Source organism: Lepidochelys olivacea (genome assembly GCF_965140295.1).
Source record: "Lepidochelys olivacea isolate rLepOli2 genome assembly, chromosome: 3".
NCBI lineage: Eukaryota > Metazoa > Chordata > Testudines > Cheloniidae > Lepidochelys > Lepidochelys olivacea.
This window is the reverse complement of record NC_140413.1, coordinates 65,405,704-65,427,928: the sequence shown is the minus strand read 5'-3', so window position 1 is coordinate 65,427,928 and position 22,225 is coordinate 65,405,704. Positions and strand designations below refer to the sequence as shown.

General features: G+C 39.6%; 1 protein-coding gene across 2 annotated transcripts in view; it reads left to right on the top strand.

The window, feature by feature from the left end:
- ME1 (malic enzyme 1) overlaps positions 1 to 22,225 on the top strand; it is a 336,698-nt gene that overhangs the window by 67,941 nt on the left and 246,532 nt on the right. For both annotated transcript variants that reach the window (XM_084622076.1, XM_084622077.1), the window contains one exon: positions 11,055 to 11,204. In XM_084622076.1, coding sequence (XP_084478202.1) covers positions 11,055 to 11,204 — 150 coding nt within the window. The remainder of the gene's footprint in view (positions 1 to 11,054; positions 11,205 to 22,225) is intronic.

Here is a 22,225-nt window from a genome sequence, read left to right as displayed (position 1 = left end):
CTCCAATTCCTTTACTTCCCAGGGTCATGTTCAAAATCAAATAAGACCATGCTCACTTCATCCTTGGAGCACTGGTCTGGCCTTGTCAGCTCTGGTACTTGGCCCTACTAACCTTGTCAATCAAGCCTCCGCTGTCTCTTTTGTTGGATCCAGACATAATTTCACTGAACCCCAGACAGCTGCTCCATCCCAATCTTTGAGCTCTCCATCTGACAGCATGGATACTTCATGGCTGACAATCTTTGCAAGGTCCTGCTTGAAGGACATTCAGAAAGTACTTCTGAATAGCAGAAAATCCTCAACTAGGGACACTTACCTGACTGAGTGAAGCACTTATCCATTTGGAGAAGATGTATCTCCAGAGCATGGACTCCTGGATGTTGTACTGGACTATCTTCTAGATCTAAAACAGACTTTGGCTATTAGCTGTACAAGAGTACATCTGGCAATTATTTTGGCCTTCCACGTCTTTATAGATAGTAGATCCTTTTTCATCAACCCCATCCTCACCTGATTCCTAAGGGTCTTGGTAAGATTGTACCTCCACATACAAGATCCCATTCCTCCTTGGGATCTGAAATTAGTCCTAGCAAAGTCAATGGGACCACGGCTTGAGCTCTGGCAGCTTGCTCTATCCTTCACCTCTCTATGACGGTAACATATCTAGTGGCAATTACTTCAGCCAGAAGGGTGGGTGAGCTGAGAATCCTAGTGCCAGAGGTTCCGTATATAAGGATAAAGTTTATCTCCACTGTCACGCAAAATTTCTCACAAAAGCAGTCTCTACTTTTCATTTGCCGACATTACTCCCAAATCCTCATGTGCACAGGGATGAGAAAAAACTTGATTCGTTATATGTAAGAAGGGCTTTAACTTTCTATTAGGAGCATGTCAAGTCCTTTAGATCCTCCTTGCTTTTGTTCGTTGTGGTTGAAGACAGAGCTATGGGCCTACAAGTTTTCACTGAGAGAATCTCATACTGGATCTCTTTGTGCATTTGTTTTGTTACCAATTTGCAAATATAACCCCACCAGCTAAAGTATTGGCACATTCTACTAGAGCACAGGCAACTTTGGCAGCTTGGCACAAATGTTGATAGTATACATTTGTAAAGCAGCGACTTGGTCATTGTTCCACACTTTCACTTCTGATTATGCCATTCCCATCAGTCCAGAGAAGATGCCAGGTTCAGACAGGTTGTCTTACAATCACTGTTCAGGTAGTCTCTGGGCCTGCCTCCATGCGTGTTTGTTTATGAGTCATAGAATGGACATGTGGAATCACTTGAAGAAGAAAAAAAACTGTTACCTACCTATTTGTGGATGCTGTTCTTCGGGATGTGTTGCATATATCTGTTCCACAACCCACGCATCTTCCCCTCTCTTTCGGGAGAAGGAACTGAGTGGGTTTGGGGTTGCCCCACACTCTTATACCACCATGCATGGTAGATGGCAACAGTAGGCATTTGAGCCAATCTGATGGGTACCCCTTAACCATCATTCAAGGGGGTGGGGTGGTGATTTGGGGATGAGGACCAGGGGAAGGGGGAGGCTGCCAGCAGTCTCCTGGGTATATGTAAATGATTATGGAGTTACCTGCACTGTACAGTTTTATCTGCTGGCTACTCCAAGACATTTAGGAATAAAGTTGAGGCCTAATTAAACCACATCCAGTTTCTTCTGCCCTCTTTCTGGCATAGCTGGACAATGTTAAAATAAAATTTATCAATTAATCTCTAAAACTGACCTATGTGATCACTTCAGTTAGTGCAAGGGGAGGGGGAAGAAATTGAAGAGAAAACCATCTTATTCAAAGTAAATGTCAGGTCTGGCACACCACAAATGCCCCACTAAAGAAATAATTGGGTCCACTCTATAGGCATGGACACACCAATGGCCCATGTACCTGAAAGGAGGTGCCCACATGAAGCCACCATAACATTTTACCAGAGTTACCCCTTTGAATCTGAAATCAGTCTTACGTGTAGGACAAAATATTGTTTCTCAATACTCATGTAGTTGGATGATAGAATTAAGAATGATTCCCATTGTTAACTGACTAAGCATGCTCGTGGAAAGTGGCATAAATAACAAATAATTGAACTCTAAAGACTAACTTTCATCAAGCACATAGAAAAATATAAACTGTTACAGCTTTATTTTCATTTGTAAATAGGACTGTTGGATCATATTAAAGAAGTTCTGTATTAAAATCACAAATGAGTTTGATTCCCCATAGTTTAAATTCCAGGGTATTACTAATTAAGAAGTCTCTTGGTTTTGGATACTGTTTCTCTCCCTCTCTGTGTGAAACTTGCAAGCTGCTAATTGTGTTAGCATTAGCATACATTAGCATACATTCTAAGACAGAGTCTGTTCTCAAAGCAATTATTTGTAACAACAACTACTCACACAGAGAGAGACTCAAAGCAATACTCTGTAATAACAGAAACAGCACCCAGAGACTCCCCACCCTTTTGTTGTATTAATCTCGCTTTGTTAACTATTGTGATTAAAATAGAGATAGAGGATGTATGTGGATGGATGCTTGGTGTGGATAATAACTGAATGATCAGGGAGGTGCCAGCCTAAGAATCCAGTGTCCATCGGCTGAAGAAGGCGTCAAGTGGAAATAACCAGAGGACCCCCGGAGGGCAGACTGGAATCCACCCAATAGCCTCAAGGATGGGAGAACCAAAGAACAAGATAACATCTGGCAGCACGGAGCTGTCAGGAATGTGCCATCTGCTGAATGATTCAGCAACAGCATGATGAAGCAATTCCCATAGACTGGCATAGGAATAAATTCCTATAAAAATGGACTCTAGAAAGTGAGAACTTTGGGGTCTGATTCAGCAAACCAACTTCCAGCAGCATCAGATGAGCATCTGACAAGGCCCTGCTCCCTCCTCATGTCCAGGCCACCTGGCCAATGGCTTGGCATGAGCAACTGTAAGGCTGGTAACTATGATAACAACCTTGCAGAACCTGTGTGAGTGTGTGTGTGTGTGTGTGTGTGTGAATGAATGTGTGAATAAATATGAAAATGAATGGTATGTTATAGCTATTATAATAATATAATAATATTGGCACCCTGACAGCAGGATTGTCTGGCTATGTAGACTCCCTCCTCAGGCCCTACACTACCAGCACTCCCAGCTACCTTTGAGACACCACTGACTTCCTGAGGAAACTACAATCCATCGGCGATCTTCCTGAAAACACCATCCTGGCCACTATGGATGTAGAAGCCCTCTACACCAACATTCCACACAAAAATGTACTACAAGCCGTCAGGAACAGTATGCCCGATAATGTCACAGCAAACCTGGTGGCTGAACTTTGTGACTTTGTCCTCACCCATAACTGTTTCACATTTGGGGACAATGTATACCTTCAAATCAGCGGCAGTGCTATGGGTACCCGGATGACCGCACAGTATGCCAAGCTTTTTATGGTTGACTTAGAACAGTGCTTCCTCAGCTCTCGTCCCCTAACGCCCCTACTCTACTTGCGCTATATTGATGACCTCTTCATCATCTGGACCCATGGAAAAGAAGCCCTTGAGGAATTCCACCATGATTTCAACAATTTCCATCCCACCATCAACCTCAGCCTGGATCAGTCCACACAAGAGATCCACTTCCTGGACACTACGGTGCTAATAAGCAATGGTCACATAAACACCGCCCTATACCGGAAACCTACTGACTGCTATTCCTACCTACATGCCTCCAGCTTTCATCCAGACCACACCACACGATCCATTGTCTACAGCCAAGCTCTACGATACAACCACATTTGCTCCAACTCCTCAGACAGAGGCAAACACCTACAAGATCTCTATCAAGCATTCTTACAACTACAATACCCACCTGCTGAAGTGAAGAAATGGATTGACAGAGCCAGAAGAGTACCCAGAAGTCACGTACTACAGGATAGGCCTAACAAAGAAAATAACAGAACGCCACTAGCCATCACCTTCAGCCCCCAACTAAAACCTCTCCAATGTATCATCAAGGATCTACAACCTATCCTGAAGGACGACCCATACTCTTACAGATCTTGGGAGACAGGCCAGTCCTTGCTTACAGACAGCCCCCCAACCTGAAGCAAATACTCACCAGCAACCACACAACAGAACCACTAACCCAGGAACCTATCCTTGCAACAAAGCCCGTTGCCAACTGTGTCCATATATCTATTCAGGGGAACCCATCATAGGGCCTAATCACATCAGCCACACTATCAGAGGCTCATTCACCTACACATATGCCATCCTGTGCCAGCAATGCACCTCTGCCATGTACGTTGGTCAAACTGGACAGTGTCTATGTAAAAGAATAAATGGACACAAATCAGACGTCAAGAATTATAACATTCAAAAACCAGTCGGAGAACACTTAATCTCTTTAGTCACTCGATTACAGACCTAAAAGTTGCAATTCTTCAACAAAAAAACTTCAAAAACAGACTCCAACGAGAGACTGCTGAATTGGAATTAATTTGCAAACTGGATACAATTAACTTAGGCTTGAATAAAGACTGGGAGTGGATGGGTCATTACACAAAGTAAAACTATTTCCCCATGATTTCAAAAAGTTAAAGCTTCATAACTGTTAAAGCACAAATTGTCAACATCATGTGTCAAAATATGTAGAGTAAATATCCTTAAATCACACTCTGCTTTCTCAAGCAGCATTTTGCTTACTTTGCCTATCTGTACATTTTGATTGTTATTGATGGAAAGACTTTTAAGTTGGTTTGTGGCTGTGAAATTGCCAGTTACGGACAAAAACCTAGTCCTTCCAACCCTACTCATATATCATCACCAGCCATACTTAAAATGAAAAATTTGAATCAGATATTGTCATGTGTCCCTAACCTGTTTGCCAGAAGCTGGAAATGGGTGACAGGGGATGGATCGCCTGATTACCTGTTCTGTTAATTTCCTCTGAAGCACCTGGCATTGGTCACTGTCAGAATAAGGATGCTGGGCTAGATGGGCTTTTGGTCTGATGCAGTATGGCTGTTCTTATGTAATTTTGTTGCTTAACAAGACAGAATAAAATATTGTAGCTTTTTTCCAGCTGTATTGATTCTTCAGGGAGGTGAGGCAAGTTTGTTGTGTGGAGCTTAGAGCCCACTCAGGCATTGTGGAGTCTGTAGTCTGAAATTAACTTAAAAACTTTTTTGAATTTAAATTCTGTTTAGTGTTGGCAAAATGCCAGTTCTGGGCTGCTTCTGTGTTCTTATTGTAGTCTCCGTGGCTTCTTATATCACACCCATCACTGGTATCTGAATACCTTTTAGGTAGGCCGTTCTCCTCCCCATCCTTTCTTTCCTACATAACAGTCAGAAGAGAAGACATCCATCCCTACACTGGTGGCCCTGCCTATCACATATATCCATGTCTCTCTAATAATAATAATAATAATAATATAATATAATTAATGACTTCTTGTTACAGTATTCATCCGTTTCCTCTGGAAATGTCTCTAAAGTGAAATGGAATGTTTGTGTCATTAAGATTAGCTATAGCTGAATAGCTACATGCTCTCTCACTATACAGCATATGTGTTGCTTAATGATAATTTTGCTTACATAGCCATAATCACAGAGGGCTTTACAGAATACACACAGGCATTGCATTTCAGATGAAGTGCAACCATCTCTAGGTGAAACATAACTGTTCAGTAGTATACAATAACTCTACACAACGGGTTAGGATCGGACATAAAGAATTCCTTTTCCATCTGAAACTGTAGGGAATTTTGTGTTTGCAGTGAATAAGCACTGAAGTTAGAATTTGGCCATGACACCATGGTTAATGCCCATACCTATACAATGTCATCATATCTTTAATGAGCTCACATAGTCAGGAGGTCTTGATTTTATGTTTAAGAAAGATGGTGGCTTCCATAGCAAATGAATGACAGGCTGAGTTGTTTGCTCACAGTTACCACATAGTAAAATCTTAAGTAAAGCAAAATGCTCTGGGATCTGAGATACCATAGTGTGGTGATTTTGGGTTATAGTTTTCTTTTTTTCCAATGGTGATCCTGGCATCAACTTCCTGGAGTCCTTTGCTTGTGTCTTAGTGACTGGAAGCTTCTTGGGTCAATGCACTGGGTTTTGGCTGTGGGGAACATGACTCTATGCTTTGTTGTCATTTCTTCACTGTTCACTCATACTCTAAACACTCATATGGTACTGACTAAACTCTGAAGGGATGAGAAAAATGGTCCAGTGGTTAGAGCACTAGCCTGTGACTCTGGAGATCCAGGTGCAATTGCTCTGCCAGAGGCTTCCTTTGTGACTTTGGGCCAAGTCACTTAGACTCTCAGTGCCTCATCTATAAAAAGGGGTAATAAGTACTTTCCAGCTCATAAGGGTGCTGTGAAGATGAAAATGTAAAAGATTTTGAGATACTGAGATACTCTTAAGTGTGGGGTCATGTAAATACCTTAAATAGAAGTGTAATGTCTATTGAATTATCAGTCGTCTGCTAACTCATCAACACCAGATCTGGCAGCACCTAACACAGACATTCCTTGGAGGACTCCCATCTTGTTACCGGCCTGGCCTGACCTGCTTATGATATAAGATGTAATGAATTCACAGCGCAAGGTGGTGTGACTGCAAAATTATGTGAATATTGTTTCTTGTGGTTTAAGCTGTTTGCTGCTGACTTGGAATGTTGAAGTGCTATGCTTTGAAAGGCCAAAATTTCATATGCTGAGTAAGTGATACAGCACAGAGTATGTTTGTATGTTTTATCTGGTACATTGAAATCAGGCAAGAAGTTAATGATGAAATATAATTCTTCTGTAATTTAATTTTGAAACCTATTCCTATGTCTTCTGATAGTAATTTGATCTTTTATTCTTTTTCTTATCACATTTCTAGTTGCCCTTCATCTATTCACAAGTGAAATGAGTGCCAGGTGTTCCTCTGTATCCCTGATTCCCTCGTGTTTCTTTTCTGGGTTTTCTTTTTCTGAAGACTCATGTTACCTTGGTTACATGTTTTAGTTATAGGAGTACATTAACAGTTTTGAGAAAAAGTGCAATCAGGTCATTTTGCATGAAGAGGTTTTGTTGAATGTCTTACCTGGAATAATATTTTGTAATTGATATTTATGAATATACTTCTGTGAAAATGTAACCCATACAGTCAGTCTCAAAACTGTATAAAATAAATTGGTTCTTGTACTCTGCTCATTACGGTTGTAGCTAAATTCCCTTCATAACAACAAAGTAGTATTTGAGTTCTTAGGTGTCTTATGGCCAGGGGAAAAAAGTGACAACCTTAGATTCTGAAAATGAAGTGAGTATTGTGACTCAATTAGAGCAGAACACAATGATTTTCTCTGAAAAGGCAGTTCACAATCCCTGCAGCCTCACTTTTTCCAATTCTTGGTTCTCATTTCCTACCTCCTTTTCTTGTGATCTTTATTCAGGACTCCTTAACCTGGCCCCTAATAAGTATAGTTAAATACATACAGGCTAATTTAAATTCCAATTTCGATACATACCGGGCATTACCATGCATCTTGAAAAATACACTTTGCATGTGTATGCATGTGTTTTTATAGGCTTTATCCCACCCATTGCATGCTATTAGACTGCTTTGTTTTCTTGGGCCCTTATTAGGAAATGGCGCGTATTTTGCTCTGTCTGACATTTTGATATTCTCTCTCTAATTCTGCAACACCTGCAGCAACAAGTCATGCACTGTAACATTTTTCAAGAGATTTAGTGATGCATTCCACAGGCAAGGTCTTGGCTCCAATGTTAATGTTTACCATAGACTTCAGTGGGACCAAGATTTCACTCTACAAATCTGATAACGTAATTTAGCTACAAGACCTACAGCACTGTACAAGCTATTTCTTCTTGAGTTTTCTGTCTGGGCCATGTAGTAAATACTTGGGTCCTCTTTTAGTTGATAGCAAAAAAACCTCCCCACAAACCCTTATGTGACAAGGGTGGTGGTGGTGGTGGTGTGTTTTGTACAATCAAATGCACTCAGTTCAGGTTAGCATTTTAGAGTATCTGCTTTTCACCATGTTGTGTAAATTATAATTTTAGTGAAACATTCAGTCAATCTAATGCTATATTTCAAATCCTGTTGTATTAGATACAGGCATCATCCTGATCAAAATTGCATTTCTCAAAATATCAACATGTTATAAGATCTAAAGCTCATTTGAGCTGTTGCTAAGCACATACTATCTGTAATGTTTCACTATAGGTATTGTGCTATTATTACCTTTGTAAGCACTTTAGGACACCTTGCTTATAAAAACTGCTACTTAAAACAGCATTTTTTTCCAATTGAATGTCAGAAATTGTAATTTAAATTGAGGTATAAACCAAAATGGAACAATTATATATTTATAAAATGTTGCAAGTAGTACACAGTTGCTTTGTTTAAAGTGCCCCAATTCAAAAGTCTTCCAGCAGTTTTAAATTCCTTCTCCAAAAGATCACTTTACAGAATTTGGAAAACAGGATTCCTCTGAATAATAAGATTGGAGAATGAAAAGATCATTTGGGGTTTTAAATAACAGCAACTGATTTCAAAGAAAGTGGTAATAAAAAGAAATATGGGGAAGTGTTCAGAATCAGAGACTGGTTCAGTCGTCTAGCTTCCATGCATGCCTGAGCACTCTGGCATTAACCAACCCAGGTTATTCATAACAAATTCTCCACCTGTCACTTTTCAAGATCCTGTGGAAATGAAATACATATCTCCAAAAATTCACCTCAGTAAACCTGATATATAAGTCAGAGTTGAGGATTATGAATGGATCAGTATTTTGGAGTAGATGGTAGGACAATCATATAAATTAAAAATATGCTGATTTACTTTGTAAAGAAAACTCGTTCGGAATTCAAAAGGGTATAATGATATATGCTAAATACAAACAGAGCAGTGGATGTTAAAAGATGGTAGGTATAGACACTTAATAATACACATATGATAAGTATTTTTGAAAATACTTGTAGGAGAAAGGAATAAATGTATACAATTAACTTTCTTAATATTTGATATAGAATTGTTTATTCGTATTTTAAAGGGTGATTTATGGCACTTCATTATGATGCTATTCATATTGCTCTCATGTTTTTTATTTAATTATTTCAATTTCAAAATAAAAAAATGCCCATCTGAGGCCCTGAGTGCCCTTGACGTTACAAAATTTAAAAAAAATTCAAAAAAGAAGCAGCATTGCTTTTCTTCCCCAGTCATGTCATCACTTGAATTTATTACGTTGGAACTCCCAGCCCACTCTTTCCATTGGACAGGTTAAGGGTTAATACTTTAAAATAGCAACAACAACAACAAAAGTTAGAATATACAAAATTAAGATTTGTTTACCAATGTTAATGCAGCAATGTTATACATGTGGACTATTTTCTATTCTTGTTAAATAGGAATCTTAATATATTTTGGTTTATTCTGGTAAATATATGAAATAAAATATACAGGATGTACAAAATGTTGATGTCGGAAAGCTTAAGTTTTTGAGTTTCCTGACTCTTAGTTTTAACTAATCAACTTTAATAATTCATTAAAATGGCTTCCCCCCTCCAATTGATCAATTATGGGACAGGAAGAAATTCTCAGTGCTTAAAGTTAGCATTTAAGTAGTCCCAAGTGGATTTTGACATTCACTTTATTGAAGTGAATTGGGAAGGATGGGGGATTGTGTTTCATTAAGGTGAATGGGATAGGTAGGAGCAAGGTCAAATCTTTGCTGCTGTTTTGTTGAAGACAAGTTTTATGCAAAGCATTACTAAGATATTAAAAAACAAAAAAACACCACTGTAAACAAAATATCCATAAATATATATTTACATGAGCCAAAACAACTTTGAAGGGAAATATTTAAATGTACAAACACACACTTTCTCCCCCCGTTTCTCTTTTAGTTAAATGTGTGCTGTAGCTAATATCTAAAAATATTTGCACAATGTGCATTTTAAAGTTCTTGACTACAAATAATGTCTTATTCATTGTGAAATAGGTAAATATATCTTCTTACATTTGGGTTTTTAATTTAAACTAAGTTTGTTTTTAGTATTTTCTAAGAAAAAGTTAATTAAAAGTTCACTCTACATAAACTAAGTGAATATAGTGAGGTCAATGTTAAATCCACAAAAATTCAATGTTAAGGTTGAAAACTCCGGGTCATATCCTAAGCTGATGTAAACTTGTGTAGCTTACAGCTATGGAGTTACACTAGTTTATACCAGCTGAGGATCTGATCCTCAATCTTTAAATCACCCTTTTATGCTTCACTTCAGATAAGGTTCTCTGTTGGGATCCTGGAACAGTGATAATTTAATTTATTGTGTGTGTTTCTTACAATTGGTGAGCAAAGAAAGATGAGTTCAATATGGAATCTCATTCTTTCCTTTTGCTATCCTAATTTAAACTGATTCTTCAAAGCTCTGAAATTCAGAGCTACCATTGATTTCATAAGGAGATAAAGTACTTTTGTGGGATTCAGTAGGAGCCAAGGAGGACTGCAGGATCAGGTGTTTTGTATGTGTGACAGTATTGAAATCTATTAGTAGACAGGTATGGAAAAACTAACATTCTCATTGGATTGGGAGAAATTTCTTAGTGGTCCAGAGTAGAAAAATGAAACTTTAATTACCCCCTCCAGCAAATTTATGATATCCCACTCAAAATGCAACATTTGGCATGTATGGATTAAGGTTTAAATTGGACCCATTTTGCTATTTTAATGCAAATGTAGCACTTTATGTCTGACAGGAATTAGCTCCCTTCCTGAGCATGTCAACTGTCACCTTTGCAACATTTTCAGCTTCTGTCTACTGTCTGGCTCAAGTTTGTTATCCTTTAGAACTGAAGCATTAGTGCTACTAAGATACGGTTAAATTTAAGTACCCTGGACCAGAGAGAAACTTTGTCTGGAACAAACAGAGCTTTAATTAATTCTCTACATATCTATTTTATTTTTTAACTATTTTAAGTGTTCACTTGGATACCTGTCTAATTATATTTAATTCTCCACAGATACATTCTGTTAATGGGTCTTCAGGATCGAAATGAAAAGCTTTTCTATAAAGTGCTGACGTCTAACATTGAAAAGTTCATGCCCATTGTTTATACTCCCACTGTGGGTCTGGCTTGCCAACAATATGGTTTAGCATTTCGGAGGCCAAGGTATGTAAGTTTATACTTCAAATAAATGTAATTGTATCTTTTTTTCCCTTCTTGGCAGCTTTCTGTAGGATTTTTTTTTAAACATAGTTGAGTGTAACCCAAAACTGGAATAACGGAGATAATTCAAACTATATTAACTACATTTTTAGTCTAAATTAAACTGTAATTTGTATTGCATTGCAAAGATAAACTGTTGTTTCAGTATGTTAAAACATAGATGAATTTTATAATTTTACTAAGCCTAAATGGGCTTTCCTACAGGCACAATTGCATTTGTTACATGTCAGCAAAAGGATGAATTGACCCTAATCCAAATTTAGTTTAGCAGTTTGAGAAGCATTGGCCTTAGAATATGCGCGTGCATCCACCACCCCCATATATACATACAGAGAGAGAGAGGAAAAAAATTCAGGAATGTGTTCTAAATGTTTATAGCATTTTCTCATTTTCTTTCTGGAATGAATTTTTATTTTGAACAATAATGTGTGAAGATGCAGCATATATAAAACTTTTTAGATAGGAAAGACACTATCTGTCATATCAGGCAGCCCCTTAAATACATTTCAATTTTTCTGCCAACTGTGTTTTTTTTTGTTTTGTTTTGTTTTTTTAGTTTCCTTTTTAGGTTATCAAAGTACTATCGCTCGATACATCAGTATTTATGAGGCCTGCCTGTCTCTTTCTGACATTATAAACTAGCATTTGAGAAGGGCTTCAGCCACATAATTAAAATGTTACTATTCAAAAAGATTAACTTTTTAACATTTCAACCTAAAGGGCCAAATTATCTGCTGGTGTAAATCAATGTAACTCTACTGAAGTCAGTGGAGCTATGCTAATTTATAAGAGCTGAAGATCTGGTCCCAGAACTTAAATTCTTTATAGGATAATTTCAGGCTCCTTTATTTTACCTGCACTGAGACTTGGCAGAAGGTGGAGGGAAGGGGAGAAAGGGAGAAGTAGGATGTTACTTTTGTGCTCCTCTCTTCCCACCAAATCCATGGCGTTAGTTCTCCACAGGTCTGCTGAGGTTTAGCGGTTCCACAAGTGGTCCACACACATCCATCCTTCCTTGCTGTGATCACAAGCATAGGTCCTGGGGGTGCTGCTGCACCTCTTGGCTTGAAGTGGTTTCCACCATATATAGAGTTTACAGTTTGGTTCAAAGGGTTTCAGTACCCCCACTATACAAATTGTTCCAGCATCCCTGATCACAAGTGCTCCTGGCAGGAGTAATTTGAGTTGCTGTTCTGGGGCTTTGCCTAAAGTGAACAGAATGTAAAACTGTGCTTTAGAAAGTTTGATTTTGTTTTGAGCTGTATGTGAGTTCCCTATTAACAGATCCAGCCTTTCTGATCAAAGCCTTGAAGACAACAGTGTAAGCCAAATGCGAGGGGTTAAAGAAGAAATCAGCTGGGCTCCATTTTTTTTTTTTTTTGCAGCAGGAGTCTTTGTGGTGAGGAGAGGGCTTTATTTTTAGGTGTGTGTTGCAGTAATTGAGCCTGGAGGTCATGAATGAAAAGATAACTGCGGGCAGCCTGCCCCCGGTCTCTGACCAGCATAAACTTGCCCACCCAGCTCCACCCCAGACTTTGAAGAGCCTGAAACCCTATTCCTCAATCTGACATCACTCCACTCTTCAAGATACCAATTTAGGATTCGTGGGGGGAGGTGGAGAGAAAATATCTTACATTGTGAACTTTTGAAGAGCTGCCTGGGTAAAACTTTGGCAGCACATCACTGGCAGATATGGCCTGAGTTTTTCTCATACTCCTAACATAAAAATACTGTTGAATTTTAAGATTAATCCAACACTAGTAAATGCATGGCCATATATAGAGTTATTCTTTGGCATCATTTGTTTCAGGTATATATGATCAGAAATGCTGAAATGCCATTGTCATGCTGCTAAATGAAAACTTTTCCAAGTGTCCACTATGCAACTATCTCTGGCATGTCTGGTAATGTTAATTCAATAGGATCATAAAGCGTTATGGATCTTTGCACTGTATCTCATATACTGTTTAATTCCTGTTTTCCCTATGTTTAATTTTAAAAAGGCACAACACATTGGCCAGTCGTAAAGGCCTTTTATCAAAGGAAGGACATAGTGACAGCAATTAATATATCATGTAGTATTTATTGTGTTGGGTGGTTAAGCATTAAAGAGGCAGCTGTTGGTGGTATCGAGCTGAACACCATTTTGCTTTGAGACTTTGAATAGGCCAATGACATTGCCTTTTTGGCACGGTTGGGTGAAGTGCTGCAGCTGATGGCTCATCTGACTGGGTAAGATGCAGCGCACATTGCTTTGGTTATCAATCAGGACAAAGCTAAGTGCTGAACAATGTTTGAAAGATGTGGATGCTTATATAACAACAGCCACCACCATGTTTGGAGGTCTTCAGTGGCCTCTGTGGAGATGTCGTGATATCAAGCTTTCTGTGAAGCTGCATATCTGCAGGTCCACAGTTATACCAGCTTTAACATATGTCAGTGAAACATTGGGGCTAGGGAAGGCTGAGGAGCTGTGGACTGACTTTTTCAGTCCTCATTGTCAGCTGCTCCATATTAAGTGCCAAGACAAGATCAGCAATGAGGACACTTGTAGCAAAACATAGCACCACCACCATCAGTCTGTTTTGGTTTAGGCAGCAGATATATGTTATTAAGATGGGAGATGAATTAATTATGAAGTGTGTTTCCCAAGAAATTTCACTACTCCCTCAGGGAGCATGAGGTCACCAAATGCCTAGTTGGTGCAATAAGATTGCCAGTGATGGACCTAGACTGAACATCCAGCCAGACTGTCTTAAGGACCTAGCTAGAGATCGATCTATGTAGCACTTGATCTGCAAGGAACCTTCCCATTGGGATTTGCCTTGATGATGATGACGATGATTTATTGTGTTGGAGTAATTAACTGAATGTTATAGACCCAGCAAATGACAGCAATATAAACAACTGCAGGTATAAAACAAGGATAATTTTCCATCATTTTACTTTCTTGTGTTTCTTGTGTATTTTGTTCAACAGAGTTTTTGAAAACACAAAGGTTATTAAACTGGTATGTGGATAGTGAACGTATTTAATTTTGATTTGTTGTTTAGTACTACTAAAAATTGTCAGATCACACTGTGGGGATAATAATTACTTTCTCCTGAATCAATTGGCATTTCTTCTTCTGAACTACAAAAGTTACAAAGTAGGGACTGGCTATTATTAAACTAATAGTTAATTTCCAAGTGAAAAGGATACCTTGTTTGACAGGTACCTATGAATGCTTTTCTGGTTTAACACTAATCTCTACTCAAATCTAGCAGGACTTCAATCTGTAGGGAGATAGTTGTTTTCTTTTGTGAGATGACCCTGTTGTTTCATGAAACAAGATTAGTTTCATGGGGGGGAGGTGGAGGGAGTTCACGTGATTTTTATGGAGAACTGGGGCAGGTTGTAACCAGAGAAGTTTTTTTTTTAATCATTACTTTATTGACAATAAAGAAATTAAATGTCAGCGGCTGAAGGAACTCTGTATGGCAGGCCACACACAGAGACAGAGAGAGTGCCTTGTAAATTGAGTATACAGTTTACACTGCTGAACTTCTGAGTTACAAGCGAATTGTGAGCCACTGGCTTATTACAGTATCACATAATAGATGCCCTGTCCACGGTATTATCAATGGATGTATTCATATCAAGATGTCCTTCAAAGTGAGGTGTGACAAGCTGAGACTTTCAAAAGTGCATATACAAATATATAAATCTACATTGTATATGCAGAATACTGCTGTGTACACACACATAAACATGCTGGGTCAACTGAAAAAAAAAACATTTACAGGTGCCACACTGTCATAACTGAAATACCACAACTATTGACTATTCTAAATGTAGCTGGACATGATGGTATTGCAGATACCTTAGTATGGTAAACAATATGGTTAAGCAAGCTGGAAAGTTATTTGTCTCTGCCATCTCCTACCAGCATGTTTATCTTTCAGTGTTCCAGAAGAATAGGCATGTCTTATGACCACGGAAATGTTCATCTGCCAGGATGGGGTATCAAAGAAAAGAACAGGTTTCCTTTGTTCTCCCAAAAGCTCTCCCACTTTAGAGCCAAAGAATCTAACCACTGTCCACTTGTTTTCCAAAATCAGTTTTGGCTGGCTTCAACATTCACCTCAGTCCCCAAAACATATGGCAATGAACAATATCCACTTTGAGAGACTTGTGACTATAGATGAAGTACTGCACTTCGTGATCCTTCCTCTTTTATTAAGTTCTGAAGAGCTGCATGTGGCTCTGGAGTCACTGGTGGCCACCCCTGCATTAGGTGTTTTCTGTTTTATTTTCTATCCCTTTCCTAATGCTTCCTAATATTCTGTTAGCCTTTTTGACCACTGCTGTGCATGGAGTGGAAGTTTTCAGAGAATTATCCATGGTAGCTCTAAGACCTTTCTTGAGTAGGAACCCCTAATTTAGGACCAATCATTATATGTGTGTAGTTGAGATTTTTTTCCCCCAGTGTGCATTACTTTGTACTTATCCATATTGAATTTCATGTGCTATTTTGTTTCCTAATCACCCAGTTTTGTTAACTCTTTGCAGTCAGCTTTGGACTTAACTATCCTGAATAATTCTGTATCATCTGTGAACTTTGTCACTTGATTGTTCACTCCCTTTTCCAGATCATTCATGAATATGTTGAACAGCACAGGTCCCAGTACATATTGTTGTGGGGCTCTGCTGTTTACCTCTCTCCATTGTGAAAACTGACCATTTATTCCTACCGTTTGTTTCCTATCTTTTAACCAGCTACTGATTCATTACTGAAAATATCTAAGTAAGTCTAGGTTCTATAGTGCATTTTACATGTAACCATTTGTTTCCAAATCTTCTACTTGTTGTATGTTGGCAACAAGAAGAAAGCCAAGGAAAGTGTGGGCCCCTTAATGAATGAGGGAGGCAACCTAGTGATGGAGGATGTGGAAAAAGCTAATGTACTCAATGCTTTTTTTGCCTCTGTCGTCACGAACAAGGTCAGCTCCCAGACTGCTGTGCTGGGCATCACAACATGGGGGATAGATGGCCAGCCCTCTTTGGAGAAAGAGGTGGTTAGGGACTATTTAGAAAAACTGGACGTGCACAAGTCCATGGGGCCGGATGAGTTGCATCCGAGAGTGCTAAAGGAACTGGCAGCTGTGATTGCAGAGCCATTGGCCATTATCTTTGAAAACTCGTGGCGAACGGGGGAAGTCCCGGATGACTGGAAAAAGGTTAATGTAGTGCCAATCTTTAAAAAAGGGAAGAAGGAGGATCCTGGGAACTACAGGCCAGTCAGCCTCACTTCAGTCCCCGGAAAAATCATGGAGCAGGTCCTCAAAGAATCAATCCTGAAGCACTTGCATGAGAGGAAAGTGATCAGGAACAGTCAGCATGGATTCACCAAGGGAAGGTCATGCCTGACTAATCTAATCGCCTTCTATGATGAGATTACTGGTTCTGTGGATGAAGGGAAAGCAGTGGATGTATTGTATCTTGACTTTAGCAAAGCTTTTGACATGGTCTCCCACAGTATTCTTGTCAGCAAGTTAAGGAAGTATGGGCTGGATGAATGCACCATAAGGTGGGTCGAAAGTTGGCTAGATTGTCGGGCTCAACGGGTAGTGATCAATGGCTCCATGTCTAGTTGGCAGCTGGTGTCAAGTGGAGTGCCCTAGGGGTCGGTCCTGGGGCCGGTTTTGTTCCATATCTTCATAAATGATCTGGAGGATGGTGTGGATTGCACTCTCAGCAAATTTGCGGATGATACTAAACTGGGAGGAGTGGTAGATACGCTGGAGGGCAGGGATAGGATACAGGGGGACCTAGACAAATTGGAGGATTGGGCCAAAAGAAATCTGATGAGGTTCAATAAGGATAAGTGCAGGGTCCTGCACTTAGGACGGAAGAACCCAATGCACAGCTACAGACTAGGGACCGAATGGCTAGGCAGCAGTTCTGCAGAAAAGGACCTAGGGGTGACAGTGGACGAGAAGCTGGATATGAGCCAGCAGTGTGCCCTTGTTGCCAAGAAGGCGAATGGCATTTTGGGATGTATAAGTAGGGGCATAGCGAGCAGATCGAGGGACGTGATCGTCCCCCTCTATTCGACATTGGTGAGGCCTCATCTGGAGTACTGTGTCCAGTTTTGGGCCCCACACTACAAGAAGGATGTGGATAAATTGGAGAGAGTCCAGCGAAGGGCAACAAAAATGATTAGGGGTCTGGAACACATGATTTATGAGGAGAGGCTGAGGGAACTGGGATTGTTTAGTCTGCAGAAGAGAAGAGTGAGGGGGGATTTGATAGCTGCTTTCAACTACCTGAGAGGTAGTTCCAGAGAGGATGGTTCTAGACTATTCTCAGTGGTGGAAGAGGACAGGACAAGGAGTAATGGTCTCAAGTTGCAGTGGGGGAGGTTCAGGTTGGATATTAGGAAAAACTTTTTCACTAGGAGGGTGGTGAAACACTGGAATGCGTTGCCTAGGGAGGTGGTGGAATCCCCTTCCTTAGAAGTTTTTAAGGTCAGGCTTGACAAAGCCCTGGCTGGGATGATTTAATTGGGTATGGGTCCTGCTTTTGAGCAGGGGGTTGGACTAGATGACCTCCAGAGGTCCCTTCCAACCCTGATATTCTATGATTCTATGATACTTGCTATCACTTGAGTCTCTCTGCTTTGTTGAACTTTTACTTGTTTTCAGTATAAACATGGAGCGGTTATCTGAGGTTAAACTACTAAGCTGGGGTGTACTGCTTCTTTGGAAGCAGCAAATCTGTGCATACTGGGAGTTTCCAGTGGAACAGGGGCTAGACCACTCCAAGGAGATGCTCTGAGGTCTCAGGGATGGGAGCGTAGACCTAGAGGGTAGTGCTTGTGTTGCCCGTGGCTGGTGGAGTCGGGGAGCTGACCCACAGCTGGCACAGACAAGGCTTCCTCACATTAAGGGCAGGTGGTAGTGAGGTGTCTCAAAGCGCTGGGTACGGGGAAGCATCACAGTCACGTAGCCGGAAGGATCTATACCCTGTTTGCTAGTTAACCAAAGCTCACGCTCCAGGAACAGATATACCAGATCATATAATACTAGGAGATTCAAAAGTAAGAAGGTTGGAAACGAATATAGAAAAAGGTTATGCTTTGTTATTTTCCATTCGTTTATTTTGGATAAGGGGAGAAGAACAAAGAATGGACAAAATGAGTAACCTGGAGACATATGCTAAACATACCAAACTGCAGCTGGAAAAACTGTGTGCTGACCATGGCTTGGAAACAACAGTAAAAAATGCAGAGGAGTTAAGAGCTTTACTCATGGAATATGATGAGCATCAGGGATAACTGACTGATCCATCAAAGGTACCTGAAGTCAAGGGAACAGGTGTGGTGGGCTTAGGAAACCAGCCTGGCACATGTTCCAGAGAGAGACCCATGCAGTTAGAACTGGCCAGAGTAGAGATCCAAAAGCTGGAAATAGAGATGAGAGCCTGAGAAAAGGAGCTGGAAGCAAAGAAACACCAGGAAACGGAGATGTTAGCAGACATGCAAAAGCTTGGAAACAGAGGAATGAAAGAAGGTAGCAGAAGCCCAAGAAAGGGAAATTGCAAGAGAATGGTGATCTGAGGTGAAACTGATAAGCTGGGGGGTACTGCTTTGGAAGCAGTGAATCCTTGAATACTGGGAGTGGAACAGGTTCTGGACACTACAGGGAGACGCTTAGAGGTGGTGGGGCTCATAGAATCATAGAATATCAGGGTTGGAAGAGACCTCAGGAGGTCATCTAGTCCAACCCCCTGCTCGAAGCAGGACCAATCCCCAATTAAATCATCCCAGCCAGGGCTTTGTCAAGCCTAGCCAGGGCTTTGTCAAGCCTGACCGGGGCTGGAGTACACCTGTCGCTAACTGGTGGAGAGAGAGCAGGGTCTGTGTAGACACAGAGGGGAGTTGCTTGTATTTCCCGTGGCTCATGAAATCAGAGAGCGGACCCACGGCAGGCACAGACAAGGCTTCCTCTCACTAAGGGCAGATGGCACTGAGGTGCCTCACAACCCTGGATACCCCCCGGGAAGTGTCACAGACCTTGTTCTCAGTTGAGCCCTTTAAGCATTACTGTAATACATATAATAGTAAACTCTAATGAATTTGGCATGCAGGAGAAAATCTGGATTAAATAGAAAATTTATTTAGAACCTGTATTTTTGCAAAGTATAATAAAGTATAATTAAATATATGGTGTAAATTTACTGAGGAAGGCTAACAGAATATAAAAGACCACTCACACTTTATTCTGAAGGGGAATATAATTAAACAGTCACGATTATGATAAATAATCAGATTGGATTATGTAAACCAAGAAAGGATAAGCATGATGGTCTGGTTGTGCTGTACATCATATTTCACATTCATTTGTATTGAAATGTCTGCGAGGTTCTTTTTTATTATGGCAAATTCAGCTTTAATAACATATGAAAAAATACATACATTTTGAGCTTGAGTCTGTGCAGCAATGCAGACAAGTAGTTTCCCTGCTCAAGTGAGGGCTTTATATACACACATTGCCTTTAGTGGGACTCTGGTGAGTTAGGGCCTGCTTGTCCAGAAGAGTTTTCAGAATCAAGGTCATATTTAATAGGGAGTTTAAGTGCACTGTCAAACCCTGAGATAGGTAGTTAGATAGCCTTAGAGGATAGAATTAATTAAGAAAGAGATTTGACCTATCTATACTTTTGATGTTTTTCAGTAATTAGGTTTTTAAGTGGCATCTAATTGACAACAAATAATAACTCATAAAGCAGTCTTTGTGAAATATTGAATGGAGACTATCGCCTGACCATGAAAAATATTTAATCTCAAGGAGACCATCTGGAAAGTATCTGGACCATTGGTTTGAAAGCTGACATTTGTTTGTAAAATGTTGAGTTAAGGGTTCTAACCTTATTATTCATAGAATCATAGAATATTAGGGTTGGAAGAGACTTCAGGAGGTCATCTAGTCCAATCCAATCCTGTGCTCAAAGCAGGATCAACACCAACTAAATCATCCCAGCCAAGGCTTTGTCAAGCCAGGCCTTAAAAACCTTAAATTATGATGGTTACTCTGAAGATTTAACATGCAAACAAAGAGTATGCGTTCATTCAGCTTTATGTCCCAGTAGTGGTTACTAGTTGATGCTGCTGGTTTCTGAAACATACCATTTTGCTATGAGGATAATCCAGAATCTGTTATGGGTACTGGTGGCATCAACTAATAACCACTACTGGGACATAAAGCTGAATGAATGTGAACAAATGTCAGCTTTCAAACCCATGGTCCTCAGTTACTTTCCAGATGCTATGTCCAGGTACTTAAAATAAGATATGAATACAGTTAAGAAGTTAGGAATGTAATGGAGTTATGATTTTAGTTGCAATGATCAGCATATCCTCTTTCAGAAGCATTATCTCAGAATTTGAATTGTGAAAATATTTTTGGTGAATTTTTTTTTACTATCTTAAAAGAAAGTCCTAACATCAAAAATAGCTTATTTGAACAAAAACATGCATATTACACTTACTACTACTTAACAACCAGCAGAAGTTATCGTTTGCTGTAAATGAATTTAAAAAAACCCTAATAAAATAACAGTTCCTTCTGCTGCTTTATTCATCCATCAAGTATAAAAGTGGTAAGGTTCAATGGAAATTCCCATTAAGAATCCAAAAATAACTTTACAGCACAGTGTGTGGAACACCCAGGTGTTTTGGGTTTATGTGTAAACTCAACATGTGGAGAATGGAGAAAAACTGTCAAATATTGTTATAGTTAAGACTTTAGAAACTGTTTAAATGTTGGATAACTATGTGTTTCTATCTCTAAAAGGAAAAGCAATTTCAAACAGAATCACAAAATTAAATCCTGGTAGGTATTAAACAGCGTCACATTCCTGTTCATCAAATTGCTTCTGAAATTCCTCGCTGTTGGAATCATGTGCCGTCACATTGACTGGGAAACATTAAAAAAGAAAAAGCGCAGTTAGTTGCAGTCACATGTCTTGAAGCATGTCCCGAATCTCATTAAAAAGGAAGAAAGAAAAGGAGGACTTGTGGCACCTTAGAGACTAACCAATTTATTTGAGCATAAGCTTTAGCTTACGAAAGCTTATGCTCAAATAAATTGGTTAGTCTCTAAGGTGCCACAAGTACTCCTTTTCTTTTTGCGAATACAGACTAACACGGCTGTTACTCTGAAACCCATTAAAAAGGAAGGTATGTCAGCGTTACCTTTCAGTTCCTGTTTCTTCTGCATGTTGTTTTATATAGAACCAAATCTTCCATAATTACAAGATCTTACTTGTCATCAGAAGATTTTACCTAAAAAGTTATCTTTTTCATGTGAACTAATGTGCCTTGTCCTTGTCCTCATGTTTTGGTCCTTGCAGGGAAAATATTCCTTCCCAACTTGAATGTCAAGCATTCTCTCAACTTCTGTATTAACAAAGACCCATAGGTCTGAGGGAGAGTCCATTTCAAAATTGATAGTTTCATGTATTGTGAACTATTTAAATGTATTGTGTCTATTTCAGATCTTAATGCTTATTTTCCTAGTGCTATGGCAGCATACCAAATGTGTTTTGTTAAAGTTTCTGGGCTTGATTTTTGAAAATATCCATTTTGGGGGCATATGTACTTATTTTGTTTATTTCAGCATCAAGATCCCTTAGTATGGAAAAAGGTGCCTAGAAGTTTGGAAATTGGTCCCTTAGTTCTAATATTTGGAAGGCAGCAATCTACATTTAGCTTCTGAGGATAGGTCAGATTTTTATGTTGTAAGATAGTGCTGCAAGTCTGCTTTCATTGACATATTCATTGTTCACTAGAAAGGGGAGACTGTTGAATTCAAGATGGTTTTACAGTTCCCAGGAAAACTATATCAGGCCAGAGAGCAGTGATTGTCTTGCATTAATAGAATTAATAGAATCTTGAAGTTGGAGGCAGACGTTGCAGTTCA